Source organism: Malus domestica, chromosome 02 (genome assembly GCF_042453785.1).
Source record: "Malus domestica chromosome 02, GDT2T_hap1".
NCBI lineage: Eukaryota > Viridiplantae > Streptophyta > Magnoliopsida > Rosales > Rosaceae > Malus > Malus domestica.
In genome coordinates this window covers 32,530,518-32,551,026 of record NC_091662.1, presented here as the reverse complement: position 1 = coordinate 32,551,026, position 20,509 = coordinate 32,530,518, and the positions used below count along the sequence as shown (strand labels likewise).

The 20,509-nt window shown below is 42.8% G+C and overlaps 2 protein-coding genes and 1 long non-coding RNA gene across 6 annotated transcripts; all 3 read left to right on the top strand.

Annotated features, from left to right (window-relative positions):
• Positions 1–4,455: 4,455 nt before the first annotated feature.
• On the top strand, positions 4,456–5,785 carry LOC139190582 (uncharacterized). 2 transcript variants are annotated; one of them, XR_011574895.1, is made up of 4 exons: positions 4,456–4,766; positions 4,851–4,948; positions 5,032–5,129; positions 5,305–5,785. It is a non-coding gene; the product is annotated as an uncharacterized lncRNA (long non-coding RNA). The 2 variants fall into 2 exon arrangements; XR_011574894.1 differs by having other exon boundaries at positions 4,460–4,766; positions 5,213–5,785.
• Positions 5,786–7,183: 1,398 nt separating this feature from the next.
• LOC139191901 (uncharacterized) lies at positions 7,184–16,693 on the top strand. The gene is made up of 3 exons (XM_070812935.1): positions 7,184–7,335; positions 7,422–7,901; positions 16,683–16,693. Coding segments are annotated over exons 1-3 (492 nt in total). The 5' UTR covers positions 7,184–7,334.
• On the top strand, positions 16,118–20,109 carry LOC103410676 (uncharacterized). 3 transcript variants are annotated; one of them, XM_029095306.2, is made up of 11 exons: positions 16,118–16,288; positions 16,448–16,548; positions 16,745–16,802; positions 16,946–17,160; positions 17,627–17,723; positions 18,354–18,431; positions 18,526–18,649; positions 18,760–19,178; positions 19,300–19,439; positions 19,576–19,665; positions 19,819–20,109. In XM_029095306.2, exons 3-11 carry the CDS (start codon positions 16,782–16,784, stop codon positions 19,931–19,933), a joined length of 1,299 nt encoding a protein of 432 aa, XP_028951139.1. In that variant the 5' UTR covers positions 16,118–16,288; positions 16,448–16,548; positions 16,745–16,781; the 3' UTR covers positions 19,934–20,109. The 3 variants fall into 3 exon arrangements, with proteins under 3 accessions (XP_028951139.1, XP_017181338.2, XP_017181339.2); XM_017325849.3 differs by having other exon boundaries at positions 19,297–19,439; XM_017325850.3 differs by having other exon boundaries at positions 16,121–16,288; positions 16,694–16,802; positions 19,297–19,439.
• Positions 20,110–20,509: the final 400 nt, after the last annotated feature.

Genomic DNA, 20,509 nt, shown 5'->3' with positions numbered 1-20,509 from the left:
ACAAAAAGGGGCCACCTGAACAATCTTACAAAAGCCCAATCCAAAGCCCAAAAACTGATACAGAGCCCTGGAACATTCCAGTGTGCTTCCACTACCGCAACAGTGATTTCCGATCATCCAAAACTAAATACCCAAATCAACGCCACAACTCCCACCAATCAGCACCCTAGAGAACAAGCGAAGTGCAACCCTGTCTCCCAGCCACGATTGCCGCACCGGTCTCAGCTAGAAAATGAAAGGAGCCCATAGAAATACCATGGACAACACTGCCAATAAAGGCAGAAAGAGAGAAGGAGGTGGTGTTGGAAACACCCGAGCCGGTGTAACTGGAACTCTACACACCTTCTCAAAAGAGCGCCTTAAAACACCATGAAATCTGACAGTAGACCAGATCAGAAAAGGTCGAAGAAGATGGATGCCCATAAGGAGTACCGAACTGGATAAAACGGGAAATAATGGGGAGAGAGGAAGCAAAAGGAATGTGTGGATGCACAAAATCAGCGAAGACTTTGGTACAACAGAAAGTGTCAGGTTTTGTGACCTTCGCTTGGTTGCTTCGGTCACTAGTGAGGATAAGTACGTAAATGAATAGAGACAGAGAAGCAAACACAGGATGTACGTGGTTCACCCAGATTGGCTACGTCCACGGAGTAGAGGAGTTCTTATTAGTAGTGAAGGGCTTACACAAGTACAAAGGATCAAGCTCTCAATTTAGTGAGTTCTTGTGAATGATTTTAACACAAATGGCATTAGGCCATATTGTGGGGGAATGACCCCTATTTATAGAAAAACTTGTAGCTTTGTCACATTGACATGTGTCATGTTATGATTGGTTCTTGATGTCGACACGTGCTGCGCTCTGATTGGCTTCTAATCTTGACACGTGTCGAGTAGTGATTGGCCTCCTGGTCGGAAGGGAACTCTTCTGGGTCCTTGACAGTATAGCGTTGGCCGGTGCTCGGTAGTTTCGGGATTGGTCAAGTATGGTACAAACAGTGCTCCCCTAAGTTCCCGAGTGAGGGAAACTCCTCAGTTGGGGACTTGCAAGATCCAATCCCTTGAGTAATCACGAAACTTCTAAGTACCGAAGTATGGTCTGATCTTCATCTGCCCTTCTCTGGAAGTACCTTTCCTCCATCCGGGAATGGTGTACTTAGCTGATGAAGATGCACAAGGTAATGTATCAATTTCACTTTGAAGCTTACTTGTAGTTTCGGGCTTGGTCAAGTGCGATACAAACCCTATAGTAGGAGTCCCCCAAGTCGCCGAGCTAGGAGATCTGCCGAAAGAGGTGACAGACAAGATAAGCAGTCAAACTTCCAAGTAAGCAACCCAGGATCAGAGATTTGACTTCGGCTTCCGGTTGATTGTTCTTCTTCTCCTTGTCTCTCATTCAACTGTCAGGATAAGGAGAAGCAAATGGATAAGAGATGATATGAGATACTTTTGCTTTTGAAGAAGTAACTTTCCACAGGCTTATTCTTGAACTGTGCTGGAGGGTTTTCTGGTGCCCTTCAGAGTATAAGGCCGACTCAAAAATTTGAGGGTCAAAACAAGTCCATCAAATCTAGAGTACGTTCGACCTTGATGATATGGGATACTTTTGCTGTTGACGGAATAATGAATGTGGTATGGAAAGGTGTCGTGCTGTAGTGATCTGTTTCAGCCCACCGTTGAACCTTCTGCTTCAATCTTTTACATGGCAGAAGTGGTGTGCAACCTTTGCATTTCAATGGTCCTTCAGAACATTCCTTCATAGTGACTCATCCCCGCTTGGCAGCTTCAGTGTAAAGAGCCAATATCTGATCAACTGTCATGAGGTATTTGCCGGTGGAATTCGTGACCTTGACAGCAGTTGAGGATGAGTACTCGAGAGCAATGCTAAGTAAGCAACCAGGCAAAGGCTCCAGGCAGTCAGTTCCAAATTGGAGGTTTGATTTCAGGTTCCGACTGACTGCTCTCTTTCTCCTTGTCCTGCAGGTGTGGACAAGGACAAAGACAAAGACAGGGAGAAAGCATGATATGGGATACTCTTGCTTTCGACCCTGATGATATGAGATACTCTTGTTCTTGGTGTGGCTTATTTGCTGAGGTATTATCGGGGGGAAATAAAGCTGAGTATTTCGAGAGGTTATGTTGAGGGTGCCTTTTCGAATGCGAGAAAGGGTTGAGCATTTTTGCAGGTTTGCCTGTCCGTTGAGGAGGGAGGTCAATGTATATAGGGATTTCCCAATAACAAGTAGTAATGCTATTCCTTTACTCTTCTTGGTCACAGCAATGTAGTGGGAGCTGCCAGCTTCACGTGTTTTAATTTTGTCAGAGCACTTTAAAAAAGTGGTATGTGGTATCTGGAAAGCTGATATTACGTGTGAAGATTACAGACAAGCTTTATCTAAGGAAATCTGGCTCTCGAAGTTCTGAGAGTTGTGCCTCTTCGGTTTTCGAACAAGCAATCTCGTCGAGGATCTGACTCTCGAGATTCGGAAAGCAGTGCTACTCCGGTTTTTGAGAAAGTAATTATGTTGGGAGTCTTTTCTCGAATGTGAGTAAAGGTTGGACGTTCTTGCCAACCTGTCTTGCCGCAAAACACGGAGGTCGACACACATAGGGACTTTCCAGTTGTCAAGCAGTGGTGCTGTTCCTTTACCCTTATGGGTAATAGTAGGGTAGCTGGAACTTCGAAATTCTCGTGCCTAAACTTTGTCAGAGATCTTTGACAAAGTTATATGTGGTACCCGAGGAGTTGATGGTGCATATGGAGAGCGGTGATTGAACAGTAAGATTCACGTGCTTTCTACTTCACCAGAAATCTTCGACAGATTGCCCGTAATTTCCGCAAAGCTGATTGTGCATGTGACAGGTGCTGACGAGGCTGAAAAAGCAGGTGCTTCTTCGATTTCTGAGATCGGCCCTCGTGGTCTCTGAGCAGCCCAGCTTTTGAGAAAGCAAACGCCTCTTCGATTTCTGAAGCTCCGTCGAGTGCAGATTTTTATAGAGGCTGGCATTAAGTTCCACAGCACACTTGAATCTCTACCAGTAGAAGCTCATTTCTTGCACTTCTAAGATCTTGATTTGTCTGACCTCTTCCTTCTTCAACACATTTGAAAATGTCTGGACCCTCCGACCGTCGTTTTGACTTGAACCTTGGAGAAGAGACAGCCACGCCTTCTCCAGACAACATATGGCGCCCATCCTTCATATCCCCTACTGGTCCTCTTACCGTTGGGGATTCTGTGATGAAGAATGATATGACCGCTGCAGTGGTGGCCAGGAACCTTCTCACTCCCAAAGATAACAGACTACTTTCCAAACGGTCTGATGAGTTGGCTGTTAAGGACTCTCTGGCTCTTAGTGTTCAGTGTGCAGGTTCTGTGTCTAATATGGCCCAACGCCTATTTGCTAGAACCCGCCAAGTTGAATCATTGGCTGCTGAAGTGATGAGTCTCAAACAGGAGATTAGAGGGCTCAAGCATGAGAATAAGCAGTTGCACCGGCTCGCCCATGACTATGCTACAAACATGAAGAGGAAGCTTGACCAGATGAAGGAATCTGATGGTAAGGTTTTACTTGATCATCAGCGGTTTGTGGGTTTGTTCCAAAGGCATTTATTGCCTTCGTCCTCTGGGGCCGTACCTGGTAATGAAGCTTCAAATGATGAACCTCCAATGCCTCCTCCTTCTGGGGTTTTGTCAAGTGATGAGGCTCCGGATAACCACCCTCCGGTGCTTTCTCTTTCTGGGGCTCTACCGACTGCTGAGACTTCCCCTAAGCAACCTTTGTGAAGGCTTCCTTTTGTTTGTTTATTTTGACTCATGTATATGTACATATTTGTGGCTTATCGAAAATATTAATAAATAAGCTTTGCTTCATTTCAACATATTGTGTTAAATACACCAAAGCCTTCTTCATAAAGTTCTTTGAATTTTTGCTTTTGTTGAAACCTGTATTGTTGAAGCTTTGTGAGTGAAGCATGTAGTTTGAGGTAGTGTTCCCTTAATTTCCCGAGTGAGGAAAACTTCTCGGTTGGAGACTTGAAAAATCCAAGTCACTGAGTGGTTGTGAGACTGTCGAGTGTCAAGGTGCAGTAGCATATGGTGGGAGTCCCCCAAGTCTTCAGGCGAAGAGAGTTGCCGAATGAGGTGTCTAGCTAGTAGTCAATGTCATGAGTAGGAAAACTTCACTTGTTTCTTTTCGAAGTGGTAACCCAGGGCTCGTTCTTCATATATTGTTTTTTTTTGTTATGAAGATGTGTTAGGCCCAAAGAAGTGGAGGCCTAGGCCCTTTTTTTTTTTTTTTTTTTTTTTTTTTTTTTTTTTTTGTCGACTGAGTGGGATGTTTTCAGCTGAATCCAAATAGGGGGATGTTTTCAGCTGAATCCAAGGAGGGGGGAAAGCATGACTCATCATCATTTGTCATGATGTTGTTCCCACACTTCATCATCATGTACTACTTTTCCTTTTCTTCTTTCATAATATGCCATCAATGTGTTTAATTTTCTTTTGCTTTGCCTTTCCTTTTTGGCTGGAAAGATTGCCATCTTTCCTCACAATCGGATTTGCTGCAGTCTTGTTGAAGGAAATGTGGGTGTTGGAGCTAGGTAAACCAAGGAGGGTGTCTATGTAGAGGGAGTGGTAGCTTTTCAATATAACACCATTTTCTGTGGCTCAAATCGCAAAACCATCTTCATGAAAGTTGTTCCTTAGCTCGTGAACTACAACATATCCGAATTGGAGATCCATCGGAGCAGTACAACTCCAGAAATTCAGGTATGATGAGTGATTGTTCGTCATTTGTATATCAACGCGTCAGACTTGTTGTGAGCTTCAAAAACTCCATTTTCTCTTGCTCAGATCAACATACTTTCTTCATCGAAGTTGTTCCTTAACTTGTGAACTATAACATATCCAAATTTGAGGTCCCTCGGAGCAGTATAACTCCAGAAATCCAGGTATGATGAGTGACTGTTTATCATTTGTCTGTCAACCCGTCAGATTTGTTGTGAGCTTTGAAACTCTATTTTCTCTTGCTCAGATCAGCATGCTTTCTTCATCGAAGTTGTTCCTTAACTTGTGAACTACAACATATCCAAATTTGAGGTCCCTCGGAGCAGTATAACTCCAGAAATCCAGGTATGATGAGTGACTGTTTATCATTTGTCTGTCAACCCGTCAGATTTGTTGTGAGCTTTGAAACTCTATTTTCTCTTGCTCAGATCAGCATGCTTTCTTCATTGAAGTTGTTCCTCATCGACTCTTTCATAACATATCAAAAATTCAGGATGAACTAACGGTTAAATATTTCCAGATCTTCGAAACATCACAACAGCTTCGAAATCTGCAAGAAGCCGACTATCATGTTTGGAGCTTCAACACTTTAATTTCCGTCGCTCAAAAAGAAACGATTCCTTCTTGAAAGTTGTTCATCTGCTCAAGAACTAGAGGGTGTCCAAAATTCAGCTCCATTGGAGAAAAGCAGCAGCTGCAAAAATTTGATAGGGGAAAGGAGGCGAAGCTTTGTTGGATTTCTAGGCTGGGGAAGATTCCAGTTTTTGTAGCAACTTCAGTACTGGTGAATTGCTTGTATTTTTGTCCATAACTAAATTTTGGACTTTGAATTATTATTTGATCTATTATAATATGTTTGGGAACATATATAAGTGAATAAATAAGAAGGAAGATTTTGGGCCCTTGTGGGTGTAAAACAAAAAATGTTTATGTTTACCCAAGTGTTTTTGTACAAGTTCAAGGGCATCTTGGGTTTTGTGAACAAAATTTGTTTATTTGGAGCAAGGTTTTGTGTTGAAGCTTTGTAGGTGAAGCTTTGGTGTTGAAGCTTTCTAGGTGAAGCTTTGATGGTGAAGCTTTGTAGATGAAGCTTTTTAGGTGAAGCTTTTTTAGGTGAAGCTTTGTAGGTGAAGCTTTTTTAAGTGAAGCTTTTCGGGTGAAGTATTTTGGGTGAAGCTTTGTGGGTGAAGCTTTTTAGGTGAAGCTTTGTGGGTGAAGCTTTGGAGGTGAAGCTTTTCGGGTGAAGCTTTTCGGGTGAAGTTTTTTGGGTGAAGCTTTGTGGGTGAAGCTTTTTAGGTGAAGCTTTGTGGGTGAAGCTTTGGAGGTGAAGCTTTTCGGGTGAAGCTTTTTGGATGAAGCTGTTTTTTTTTTTTTTTTTTTTTTTTTGGCGCTTGACACGGTCTTCATTTGCTTGTTTTGTAGTGATTGTGGAAGACGGATTGCTTTCTGATTGAGAAGGGTTCCGGCATCGCTTTGCACCATCTTCATGTGGGTAATATAGGAACTTCCTTATGTTTTGATCATGCATGTAGTGATAGAATTTGTTTCTTCTTATTGTAGATGTCAGAGCCTGGAAGTTCTAGTGATGAGGGCTCTTCTAGCTTTAGCTCTAAGTCTGAGTCTGCAATGTCGGAGTCTTCAGGGTCTTTGTTAGAGTCCGGTACTAGAGAAACATTGGATGATCTTCCTAACCGTCAAACTTTAGCTATTGCTAGTTCTTCCTCCATGGCGTTGGGTGAGGGGGTTGTTTTTGATGCCATACCCATAGTTCGCTCTGAGTTCACAGCAGACCATCTAAAGAATAACTTGTTAGATAATGAGAAACAGGTTGAGGCGCTAAGGCAGTCATGTAATATCCCTCGTAGTGTAGGGATACGTTTGGTACATGATGAAGAATGGCCTTCTGAGCCTCCCCAGGGTCATGTTATGTTCTACACCTAGATATTACTGACTTTAGGGGTGAGACTACCTTTACATCCGTGGTTGCAAAAGATGTTATCTTTGATCGGATATGCACCTGGGCAACTCAATCCTGGTTTCTGGGATACTTTGATTGGATTTTATATCATTTGGATGGAGTGTGGGTTGTGTGAGCCTTCCTTCCATCAGTGGCGTTACTGTTACAAGATGCGCCCAGCAAAATCATGCACTGGTTATGCCGAGTGTGCATGTCGGAGTGAGAGAGAGCGTATTGTGTATGGTAAAAAAAAGGCATACTACACATGGAAAAACCGTTGGTGCTTTCTGTATAATGATTGGGAGTATGATAAGGGTGTCACGCCTGAGCGACGTGTGCTTACTCACTTCCAGACTGTAGGTTGTAACGTATCAACCGTTCGTACTATTTGCTATTTGTTGTGGTCTTTTCTTGCTTCTAATACTTTGCTTCATGTAGTGACGCGGGGCACCATCAAACTGTTTGGGCAGGAGCTATCTGACATAGAGAAGGTGTTGAGGGTGCCCAAAGAGGATAGACACTTAAGCAAGCTACGACCCTTATTTCGTCGGTACGGTTTCCAACCCTTAGTTTCCGAGAGCCAGGGACGATCGAGTAAGTTGTATCCTTCATGTAAACTTTGCTCTTTTCCTTACTTTATTTGGAAAGTTGTATTTCTTATTTTGATTTTCCTTATGTAGTGGAGAAGGTAAGCAAGAAAACAGGGACTAGCACCCATAAAAGGAAAGCACCAGTGTTAGTTCCTTCGGAAGACATCCTACCGCATAAGAAAATTCATAAGTTCCGAGGGGAACCATCCGTTAGACCTAAGTCCCAAGATGGGGTCCTTAAGGGGCCTGCCTTTAGGAAGACTGGAGTCGAGGCCGTTGAAAATGCTGCTGCCGTAGTTGCAGGAGAAGGGAGCCGACTGTTGCCTCCTCCTCTTACTATGGAGCACACTGTCCAGGAAAGTGATCCTGGTTCCCGCCATGAGGGGAAAGGCAAGGAAAGAGTTGGCAGTGTCCCGTGGAAGGACTTGAGGGTTGCCACGCGGCCAAAGGATTTTGGGGATATCAACAATTGCTTGGCAGGGCGTCGATTCGCCTTCGATGAGCTCGGAGAGCCCTTAGCTAAGGATGAATCGGATTGCGACCGGATGTTGAAGCTGTCTTCATATGTGAGTGTTACTTTGTCATTTCCTTACTTTTTCCTCTTTATTATCATTATTTAGGTAGTGATGATCGTCTTACCATGCAGGTCATGGCCGAGTATCACGACAGACTGCAAGAGGTTGAGCGGTACAAGGCAAAACTGAAGGAGAATAAACAGCTTGTGGACGAGGCCCGAAGGAATAAGGGACTTTTGACTCAGGCTCTCCAACTGAAGGACGAAACCATGGAGAGCTTGAAAAGGCGAAATGGTGAGAACCTAAGGCTTAAGAAATTGTTTGAGGCAACTAAAAAACAGTTGGAGGTGGTTACCTTGGAGGTATCCAAGGTTAGGGGAGAATTGGATGGTGCCTTAGTTGAGATTTCTGAACTGGAGAAGATCATTCCAACTGAAAGGGAGGCTGCTGTGCAAGAATACTTAAGTTCTTCGACCTTTCATCTTGCTATTAAACCCTACTGTGCTCAAGAAGCTCGCTTTGAAAAAAGGAAATGGATGGCCGTCCTTGATCATTATGATGATGGGAGCATTCTTCGAAAATACCACGAAGATATAGATGAGCATCATCGAAAGGGCGAGACATTTGTCCTTGCTGTTGATCCTAGCAGCGAAGATGAGTCTGATAATGAAGGTAATGCTGATGCACAGACTCATCATGGTGAAGAGGATCTTGGGGATGCAGAGGATGATGGTAGGACGCGGAGTGATACTGCCAGGGGTTCGGCTTCAGATGAGAATGAATATCAGTGTCTTTACTATCTGCATGTATTCTGGATGTAGTAGTCTGATGTGTGTATAACATGTGCCCATGTTATAAGCTTGAGAGTTTTGGATTTTAGGTGTTTATGAGTGTTTGCACTATTATTAATGCATGTTTGGCTATGTATGAATAGATCTATTGTTTGGATATAAGCCATTGTTTGGTTGTTCCTTTCTTTGTATAGTCTTGTCGACACATACTTAGATTTTGTTTCGTGTTGGATATATCTGCTTTGAGGTTTCAACACTTGAGTGTTCCCTTGCTATGAATGTAAAAGAGTGAGGGCTGAGTTGGCTAAATTACCTCTTTATTGAATTCATTGCCAAATGGCCTTCATTACATAGGATGCCGAACGGCTATAGCTCAACACTTGTACATCGTGAGTCTATTTGTAGTAGTACTTCAAGTGATCAGCGTTCCATGGATGGCCAAGGGTCTTGCCATCGGAGCTTCTAAGTGTGTAAGAGCCAGGGCGACTGATGCCAATGACTTCATACGGTCCATCCCAGTTTGGACTAAGTGTGCCTTCACTCGGGACTCTGTCGCAGAGTAATCTTTTCTTTAAGACCCAGTCTCCTATTTTGAAAGAACGAGGCTTGACCCTAGAGTCATAATAGTTGGAGATGCGCTGCTTGTAGGCGACATTCCTCAAATGAGCTTGGTTTCTGTGTTCCTCGACTAAATCCAAGTTGAGGGTGAGTTGTTTGTCATTTTCACTTTGAATGTAGTTCTGGACTCGGAATGTTGCTTGCTCGAGCTCAACAGGGACAACCGCCTCTGTGCCAAAGGCAAGTGAGAATGGAGTTTCTCCTGTTGAAGTCCGATATGAAGTGCGATATGACCAAAGAACTTGGGGTACAAATTCTGGCCAACAGCCTTTAGCTTTGTCCAAGCTGGTTTTCAAAGTGCGCTTGATTATTTTGTTGATGGCCTCAACTTGTCCGTTAGACTGGGGATGAGCTGGAGAGGCAAAGCATAAGTTGATGTTGAACTTAGAGCAGAACAACCTGAACTTCTTGTTGTCAAACTGTCGCCCATTGTCAGTGACTATCGCATTGGGAATGCCGAATCTACAAAGGATGTTCTTCCACACGAAGTCTTCTATCTTTGCCTCAGTAATGGTTGCCAAGGGTTCTACTTCGGCCCACTTTGTGAAGTAGTCCACTGCAACGACTGCGTAACAGACTTTGCCCTTCCCTGCCGGCATTGGGCCGATCAAATCAAGTCCCCACTGGGCGAAGGGCCAAGGGCTGATCATAGGAGTAAGAGGCTCTGGAGGGGAATGAGGAATAGTCGCATATCGTTGACATTTGTCACATGAGCGGGATACTTTGATGGCATCCTGGTGGAGTGTTGGCCAGTAATATCCTTGGCGAAAAGTCTTGTGTGCTAGGGACCGAGATCCAGCATGATCTCCACAAACTCCCTCATGTATTTCCCGAAGGACGATTTCCGCCTCGGCAGGCGTAAGACACCTTAAGTATGGCAGGCTAAAACCTCGCTTATAGAGTTGATCATTGATGATCAGGTAGCAGGTAGACTTGTATCGAATTTGCTTAGCCTGGACTTTATCATTTGGGAGGGTGCCATGAGCAAGGAAATTATAGATCGGGGTGATCCAACTATCCCCCTGTTGTAAGTTGCATACTTCTGCGGCCATGGTGCTTGGTGTTGCCAACAGTTCGACATGAATTTTTCTTCCAATCTTGTCTTCCACAGCCGAGGCGAGGCGAGCCAGGGCGTCTGCATGACTGTTTGCCGCTCGAGGAACTTGGGTGATCTGGTAGTGGAAGTGCTTGAGCAAAAGTTGTGTTTGCGCAAGATATGCTGCCATGGAGCTGTCCTTAGCATCAAAGTTGTTGGTAACCTGGTTGACCACCAATTGGGAGTCACTGAAAATATCAATTTGTTTAACCCCGAGGTGTTTGGCCAAACGTAATCTTGCTAGAACGACTTCATACTCGGCCTCATTATTTGATGCCTTGAATTTGAAACGAAGAGCATACTCCATTGCTACTTTGTCGGGTGTAGTCAAGACTAGTCCCGCTCCACAGCCCTGTTGGTTGGATGAGCCATCAACATACAGACTCCATGCTGGGGTTGTTGGTTCTATCTTCTGAGCTTCCGGGGGTAATGAAGCCACTGCTTCAGGTGTAGAAGCAATGTCAACCGGATATGTGAAGTCGGCAATGAAGTCTGCCACTGCTTGGCCCTTCTCAGCTGGCTTTGGTTGGTAGGAGATGTCAAACTCACCCAACGCTATTGCCCATTTGATCATTCGCCCTGAAGTGTCAGGACTTTGGAGTATCTGTCGAAGAGGATAATTGGTAAGCACGATGATGGAGTGCGCTTGGAAGTAAGGGCGGAGTTTTCGAGCAGACATGACCAATGCCAGAGCCAATTTCTCAATGTTAGAGTACCGTGTCTCCGCATCTTGTAAGGCTTTGCTAGCGTAGTAGACAGGTCGCTCAATATTCTCATCCTTTCGAATGAGAACGGAACTTACGGCTGAAGCTGATACCGATAGGTAGATAATGAGAATGTCTCCTACCTCGGGCTTGGAGAGTAGAGGGGCTTTACTCATGTACTCCTTGAGGTTTTTGAATGCCTCGGCACATTCATCAGTCCATGTAATGTACTTCCTACTTCCCTTAAGTGCTTTAAAAAAGGGAGCACATTTGTCTGTGGCCTTAGAAATGAACCTGGTTAAGGCTGCCACCTTGCCAGTAAGGCTCTGGATGTCCTTTGAAGTTACCGGTTCCTTCATGTCGAGGATTGCTTTGATCTTCTTGGGATTAGCTTCAATGCCTCGTTGGCTAATCATGAAACCTAAGAATTTGCCAGAGCCTACGCCGAAGGCACATTTGTTGGGGTTTAACCTCATTCGATACCTCTTCAAAATAGTGAAAGTTTCAGATAGGTTGGTGATGTGTTGGTCAGCATGTTTGCTCTTGACTAACATATCATCAACGTAAACTTCCATGCTCTTCCCAATCTGCTCGGCGAACATTGAGTTGACTAGTCTCTGATAAGTCGCTCCTGCATTCTTTAGGCCGAAAGGCATGACTTTATAGCAGTATAGTCCTCTGTCGGTAGTGAAGGCTGTGTGTTCTTGGTCTGAGGGGTTCATGAGGATTTGGTTGTATCCTGAATAAGCGTCCATAAAGCTCAAGAGCTCACACCCTGCCGTAGAGTCTATAAGCCTGTCAATAAGAGGAAGAGGGAAACTATCTTTCGGACACCCTTTGTTTAGGTCGGTGTAGTCAACACACATCCTCCACAAGACCTTTTGAAGCGAAAGACTTTCTTTGGTCGGATTTTTCCTAACAAGGACCACATTTGCTACCCATGTCGGGTAATTGACTTCGCGGACAAAGCCTATGCCTTTGAGTTTTTCAACTTTTGCTTTCATTGCCTCGTATCGTTCAGCGTCATAAGATCTTCGCTTCTGTCTCACCGGCTTGATCTTGGGGTCAATACTCAAACGATGACAGATGACATCGGGAGAGATGCCTGGCATGTCCTCGTATGACCAGGCGAAGACTTCAGTGTTCTCTTTCAAAAAAGATATCAATGCTAACCGAAGGGGTGGTGACAATGTGGTGCCAATATTCACCATGCGGTTTGGATGATCTCTTGAGATAGGTACCTTCTCCAACTCTTCAGCAGGTTGGGCTTGCTGGGTGAAAGAGTCATCTCGAGGATCATCGGGTTGATTGTTGCTATCAGGAAGATCCAAGTTCGCTTCATCTAGGCTGGTCTTTGTGACTTGGTCATGTACAGACAGGGTTTCCTTGGGTCCGAGCAAGTGTTGTTGCTTAACTGAAGTGTTGTAACATGATCGTGCACTAAGCTGATCTCCTCTGATGTAGCCGTTGCCATGGGGGGTTGGAAATTTCATCAACAGCATATGCGTGGATACCATAGCCTTGAGATCATTGATGCCTGTGCGCCCAAAGATGACATTGTATGCCGTTGGGCAGTCAACCACTAGGAAGTTAGTGGTAATGGTAGCCGTGTAAGGGCCTGTACCAATAGTAAAGGGTAAATGTATGCTCCCTAAGGGTTGCACGATATCACCGGAGAAGCTTATCAGAGGAGAAATCGAGCGATCGAGCAAGTGTTCAGCTACACTGAGTGCCCTGAAAGCTTCGGCAAACATGATATTGACCGAAGCCCCTGTGTCTACGAGGATTCGTCGAACATCAAAGTTGGCTATGTGAGCCTCCACGATCAATGGGTCGTTATGAGGGTAGATGATGTCTCTTTCTTCCTCAGGGTAGAAACATATCGGATCCCAATTAGGCTTTTGATACTTCCCTCCCCTGATGTCTTCCACGTGAAACACTTGGTGACTAGGCCTCAGACTTCGTTCACTGTTTTTCATGGCCCTATTGGAAGATTCAGATACGGGTGTGCCGCCGCTTATGGAATATATGACATTCACCTGGTGTTGGTTACGGTTATCCCTTTGAGGGTGAAGAAGGAATTGATCAATTTTTCCTTCTCGTGCCAAAGCTTCAATACGATCACGGAGGATGATACATTTCTCGCTATCATGGCCGTTATGCTCATGGTAGCAACAAAACATGCCCGCGTTATTCGGGGGCGTGTAATCTGGGTGCCTCGGCTTTGGCTTTGGTATCAGGTGAGCTATGCTGGGGTAAATGGCCGCGCATGTGGCATTCAAGGGCGTGTATGTCTCATACCTTGGGGTAGGGGGTATCTTGACGCGGGTTTGACCCACTGCATTGACTGCCTGGGGGCGAGCGTTATTGTGGCGATACCCTTGGTTATCGGGATAGTGTCCCTTACTCTTTTTACTGAAAGGAGAGTGGTGAGGATGGAAATCCTTCCTCTTGCCTTGAAATTGATATGTCTATTGATTCGGTGAAGCATTATGCAAGGCATGGGGAGGTGCCACTGCTGTTTGGAAAGTCGAGGTCTTCTCATTTAGGTGAGTCTGGCTTCCACCTCCCACTTGTTGATAAAGGATGGTTGTAGAGGGTTTCTCCTGATATGTCTTTGCCTCGGCGGAGGCATGGTTATAAGCCTGCGCCATCACCTCAGAGTAAGTCTTCCAAGTATTGGCATTGATCATGTATTTAAAGAAACAATCACGTAGGCCTGCCGTGAAGGCTTTGAGGGCAGTCTTGTCGTCTGCCTCGGCACACCGGGAGTATTCATGGCTGAAGCGGCCAGCATACATACGTAATGACTCGTCTGGCTTCTGGCGGATAGTGTACAAGTCATCTGCAGAGTGCAAGCGATCGGTTTGGAAAATGTGTTGGGAAACAAATAGTTTCCTCAATTCTTCAAATGAGTCTACCGTCTCAGGTGTAAGACGACAATACCAATTTAGAGCTCCACTAGAGAGGGTGGAGGGGAAGAGAAGACATCGCTCTTCGTCGGTGTGCATCCGGTATGCCATGGTGGACTCAAAGAGGTTAAGGTGCTCAATCGGGTCCTCTTTTCCAGTATAAAGTTGCAAGCCAAGCTTTTGCTTTGTCTTTGCTTGAAGGGGGGTGTTGAGGATCCTCATTGTAAGAGGGCCAGGCCTGGGTTGGTTCCAGTCAGGTATTTCAGCCTGACGTTCAGCCTTCAACTTGTTTACTTCCTCAAGAAGTTGTAGGACAAGGGGGTCCTGAGCGGAGTTATGTGTCACTGGAGCTTTCTTTCGTAAATCTCCATCTCCTATTGGAATTAGGAAGGTTTGATCAAGGGCATGTGATTTTTCCCTGGACTCGCTGTACTGGCTTCCAGGGTATGTCTGTCGGAACACCTCTGAGTCCCCTGTACCCTCATGTCTCTCTAGGACTTGTTGCCCCTTCCCCAAATTGGTGGCCGGCTTGGGCCGTGGCAGGGGACCGAGTCTCTCAGAAATCCTTGGGTCATTAATCTTTGAGCTTATATGGATGGAATTCTCTCGACGTTGCTTCAGGAAATCCCGACAATCGCGAAAGACGGCTTTCGATCCTTCTGCCCCTTCAGCAAAGAGGTGTCTCCCTCCACTTCTCATGGTTCGGGTCGAAGCAACTGGGTTAAGAGAAGCCTCATGTTGATTATCAAGTCGAGGGGTAATCTGTTCCCTATCAGGGATATCTATGTCGAATGCATGTGACCCTCCATGTTGGAGGGCACCCAGTTGATGGTTGACTTCCACGGGGGCAACAAGCTCGCGTGTCTGAGCTTGCCTAGCTTCGTGGAGTGTCTCGAAGAGCTTCTCATATTGCTCCTGGAGGACCTCATTCCTCATTGCTATCTTGTTGTTCTGAGCTTCCAACTCATCGACTTTAGCTTGAAGAAGAACTCGTTTTCCTTCCTTCTTTCGTTGTTTCGCACTATGTGCAAGGGGGGTGTCATTCTGTGTGCTGTGGCTTCCTTCGCTTCCCATGTTGGAGAGGGATGCCTGATCAAAAGAAAGTGTACGAATGATAGAAACCAGCTTGACACAGCTGAAGAGAGTAGGAATAAGTGTCGTTTCCCACAGACGGCGCCAAATGTTGATGCACAAAATCAGCGAAGACTTTGGTACAACAGAAAGTGTCAGGTTTTGTGACCTTCGCTTGGTTGCTTCGGTCACTAGTGAGGATAAGTACGTAAATGAATAGAGACAGAGAAGCAAACACAGGATGTACGTGGTTCACCCAGATTGGCTACGTCCACAGAGTAGAGGAGTTCTTATTAGTAGTGAAGGGCTTACACAAGTACAAAGGATCAAGCTCTCAATTTAGTGAGTTCTTGTGAATGATTTTAACACAAATGGCATTAGGCCATATTGTGGGGGAATGACCCCTATTTATAGAAAAACTTGTAGCTTTGTCACATTGACATGTGTCATGTTATGATTGGTTCTTGATGTCGACACGTGCTGCGCTCTGATTGGCTTCTAATCTTGACACGTGTCGAGTAGTGATTGGCCTCCTGGTCGGAGGGGAACTCTTCTGGGTCCTTGACAGTATAGCGTTGGCCGGTGCTCGGTAGTTTCGGGATTGGTCAAGTATGGTACAAACAGAATGAAAGGAGGAAGAAGAAAGAAAGTGGCCAGAGCATCCACTGACCCTCGCCACGGCAAAGGCCAACGACAACGAAATCGTCGGGATGAAAGCTACTCACACTAAAGGTGGGAAAGACTCTCAAGAAGAGAGAAAAACTCTCACACTCGGGGAGAACTCTTATCTCCATTAATTTAATTGATTTAAATTAATTAATGTGGCCGTTATGATGCTTGCTCCTTACGAAATTAGGACTCCATAATTACTCAAACCAATACGTCTAAGTATTTTGAATATCAAATTATTCACCGCGTTAGTAACGGATTAATATCCATTAAATCTTATAATAAATAGCTGAGGTCAAGCATAAAGATTTAATAATTATGGAGATTAAATTTATGATTAAAATGTTCATAGTCTTCAAATATAATAAATAGCTGAGATCAAACATAAAGATTTAAATAATTTAATTGGGGAGTGGAAATTCTAACCTCAAAACTCAATCGCAGAAACGCGCAATCCATCGCCTCTCCCTATCTCACACCAATTAATCCAGATTAGTGAAAATCTATCAGTTAGCGTTAGGGTTTCATCTCGCGTTTTTTCCATCTTCTTTCTGAAATTTGTGGTTTATCTACTTGGAAAGGTATGTAAGCGGTTTGAATTTTTATTTATTTTTATTAAAAAAACTCTTTTTTTTTTTTGGTAAAATTAAAAAAACTCTTTCAATTAGTCTGTTGATTATGATGTTTTAATTAGAACACAAAATTCTGACCTGCTTTGATTCGGTTTTGATGTTTTGAAGGGATCCGGCGATTAGGTTAGGGCTCAGCAACGATTGATTTCTGTACATTTCGAATTCTTCGGCCTTGCATCATCTTTGAGTATGAAAGGAACGACTTTCTGGTGAGTTGATCGGTTCTTGCTACCAGCCGAAAATATGTGGTATCTGAATTTCCTTTTTAGCATGATATTGAAGCAAATTGTGGATTCTTTCAGCGTTCTCTCGTTTGTAATTCTTTGAATTGACGATATTACAGATTTTGCATAGGTATTTTCTGCCCAGCAGATTGAAGTTAGGGTTCTTTTTTGTGATTTCCAGGTACCCAGTGTAGTTAATTGTTAATTCGAGTTGGAAAATGCGGGGATATGGTAGAGATGTAAGTAAACTTTGAAACTGTCTTTAATTATATGCGATTACTGTTGACATTTTGATTATCGTTATTCCTAAGCTGTTTTTTTCCTTTCCTTGTTATTGAATCACATTAGTATTTCTGTTTATCTGGTGGTTGCTTTCGTGTAGGAATGCTATCAATCAGTCAAAGAATATGATGATTATGAGGACGAGGGATATGGGGAAGCGGAGGATGGAAAAAAAGATACAGATCGCACCAACGTAACTGTGGCACGTCTTGATTTTAGACAGTGCTTGAAAGAACAACATAGAAAGAAGTTGGAGATAGATGGTGGTTCTTCTCAAGCCAAGTCCTATGGAAAGAAGAAGCTACCCTATGATAAGTGAGTGACTACTGTTCCTGCCTCTTTTCATGTGATAAAAAACTCAGATTTCTTTACATTATAAGGACGGTGGTGATGGTCTTTGGCTTTCCTACCACTAATTTCATCCCTCTTTTAGAGGGTTTGAACTTATTTTTGTTTTAAATCCATTATGGTCGTTGCAAGGACATTTTGAGTCTCATATATATATATATATATATATATATATATCTAAATCTATACTGATGACAATATTTGATCATGTTATTTGAATTATATTAAAGCAATGAATTCAACCAAATAGTTGCTTAATGTATTGATTTTCTTCGTGGTATTTTATTTTTATTTGAAGCAGCATCGGGTACAGGTTTTTTTTTCCTTTTTTTGACACGTTAATTTTTTCAAAGGGGTATCACTCTGTTGAAATTTCATGGTTGCAAGGTATAATTCTGAAAGGTGTTTTAAATTGTTTCTACTTATCCCGCAGTTACGGATCTTTTTTTGGCCCATATCAACCAGTTATCTCTCAGAGAGTAATTCAAGTGACCCAGCAACTCTCATCTAGGGTTAATCCCCTTCAACTTGTACGTATTATGTTAATCTTTCAGCTTGTCCTGGAATACTTTATCATATCTTATCCTTTTCTCCACCTGTTATGTCTGCTCTTCTTGATGGTTTTGATTTTCCATTGTGGTGTCCTGAAACTTCTAATATTTAGTGGTATGTTATCTATTAGGAAATTGTAGAACTTTACTTTGCTCTGAGGAATTGATTTAAGTTCTATTTATTTGATATGATGCTTAGTGATTTTTTATTTTTTATTTTTTATTTTTACATTTGTAAATCACTTTGCAGTCCTCCTTTTTAATAGCAGATGAATTCATGAGCTCTAAGCTCCTAAACTATAGGGTATAGATCTCCCTTGTTATTTTCAATATTTTCACTATTTATGATATCCATAATTCAATTTAGGTTTTAGTAGAGTTTTCTTTTTGTAAATGATGTTGTCAACCTAAAGTAAAAACTCGCTCTTACTTTCTAAGCATTTGCTAGGAATCCTCTCCTTTTGGCGTTTCTTCTCGTGCAAACTCTTGCATTGATGTACTTAATAGTTAAACGTTCACGTACGCTCTTCCACTGTTATTAAGCATTCCTGTGCTTTAATTGATATTTGGATTTTAATGTATTTTGATTGGTCCGACTCTCCTCTATAGGACAAGAAAAGCTCTGGATCGACATCTTCTGGATCAAAATCTGTATCATATGGCCAGAAACCCAAAGTCATGAATGAGGTATTGGAGCAAATCGTATATTAGTTGTCCTTAAAGTCTGGATTTGTATTCTACTTGTCTTATTATCTATTAATGGGATTTCTGGTATGTACAGAAAAAAACTAAAGTTCAAATGATTAGGGAAATGAGAGATTACTCACAATTTTTCTCTAAGGATGCAGACTGTCCAGCTCCTGCCAAGGATTGTCCCCCTCAAAATGTCTCGCTTCCAAACTCTGGTGTGTTGATATTCTGCATCTGATCTTTCTGTTGGGCATTTTTCTATGCCGCTAACTTTCTTTTGTTCACTGAAGATCTTATAAAGGTTTTTTTTATTATGATGTTGAAGGGGTGAGGTCAAATCATATGGCGATGAAAATCAAACAGTCACTGGAAAGTAATGGAAGGAAACCGCCGACTATGAAAGAACAGATGCATTCTGAAGTTGGGTCCACTAAGTTAATTTCTGCACGTAGAAGAATTGATTCAAAATCAATGGGCACTAGGAAGCAGCTTGAAAGCAATGAAAATGGGTCGGGCCGGCCTTTAGGGTCAAAAGGGCTTCCTTTGAAGATGTCTGCTTCAACTACTGAGAGGAAGACTTCTGCACCTGGTGTGAAGAATTCCACCACGTCTGGTTTGCACAAACCACTCCCTCCAAAGTTGCAGTCATCTGTTTCAAGGCAGCACCTGACACAAAAAGCGGAAGTACATATGCCGTATACTAAGCCCAAAGCAAGACAGTCGACAGGATTGTCAAAACCTCAGGTTTGAAGCTCACTCACCATCTGCTAGATTTATGCTTTTCCTTCGCATAGTTCATTCTTTTAAGACCAGTCGTCTTTTATGATAATGCGTAATATCCTTTACCTATTGTGGATTTTAGCAGATGAGCATGCAACAATTGCAAAAGCAAACCTCACCCCGTACTATGTATGATAATCGTCCCAAGAAAAAAAGACGGTGTTCCGATGATCAGTATGACCCTGAGGCCGGGAATGTTCGTGATGTGATAAGAAAAATGTTTCGGTAATCTTTACTCCCACAAAACTTTTATGTCCAAATTTCATTATGTTAATGTGGTGAACATTCTAAATATATTTACGTTGGTTAGGGAGTTGTTATTTTTCACATATTCCCGATGATCAATTCCAAATTTCTGCAGTTATAATCCCGATAGATTTGCTGGTGATGCTGAAGACGATAGTGATATGGAGGCAGGTTTTGAAGATATTCAGAGGGAAGAGAGAAGAAGGTAAGAATCGTGATGTAACGCCCTTTAATTTGCAGGAAATAGTAACTTCAACGGGCTTCGATGGTTATACGGATATCCAAAATACGAACATGTTTTTTTTTTTAGCATTTCAAACATATGTATGGCTGATTATATATTATTTTGAACTTGTAGCGCGCTAATTGCGAGAAGAGAGGATGAAGAGCAAGCTAGGTTGATAGAAGCCGAAGAAAGAAAGGAACGGATGGCCAGGTTGAGAAAGCAAAAGAAGCGTCAGCTGGTTCATTAGAGAGGGAGCGACCAGAGGGAATAAATTTTGCCTCACTTTGATTAGTTCTTTGGTCACACACACCAATGAAAGTGGCACCGGTTTTTCTCTTTTATTTTTTTATTTTTTTAAATTTTTTTTTATCACAAACGGTTATTTATTTATTTATTTATAATAAAGTAACGACATTACACTAAGAGGTAAAAGAGATGGTTAGGCTTCACAATGGTTAGCAATAATGTAGTTCAAATTTGTCTTTGGCGAGAATCAAACTTAAGACCTCTCACTTATAAGTGAAGAGAAATACTACTAGACCGTAATACTAAGTGACATCACAAAGGGGATTTGGATACAATAATTATATGTATTAATACATCACTATCGATGATAATGATTTTATTAATACATATATTTACATGATTATACTTGACCATTAGAAGATGATGATTGTATTAAAAACGTACAAGTATTTTGTAGGCAATCCCCACTGAAGGTCATCAAATTGGTGAACCAGATCATGTATAATTACAGTTATTGAAGCAGATCATGTTCTCGACCTACTAAAAAATCTTTACTAATGGGTAATTAAAATGGGAT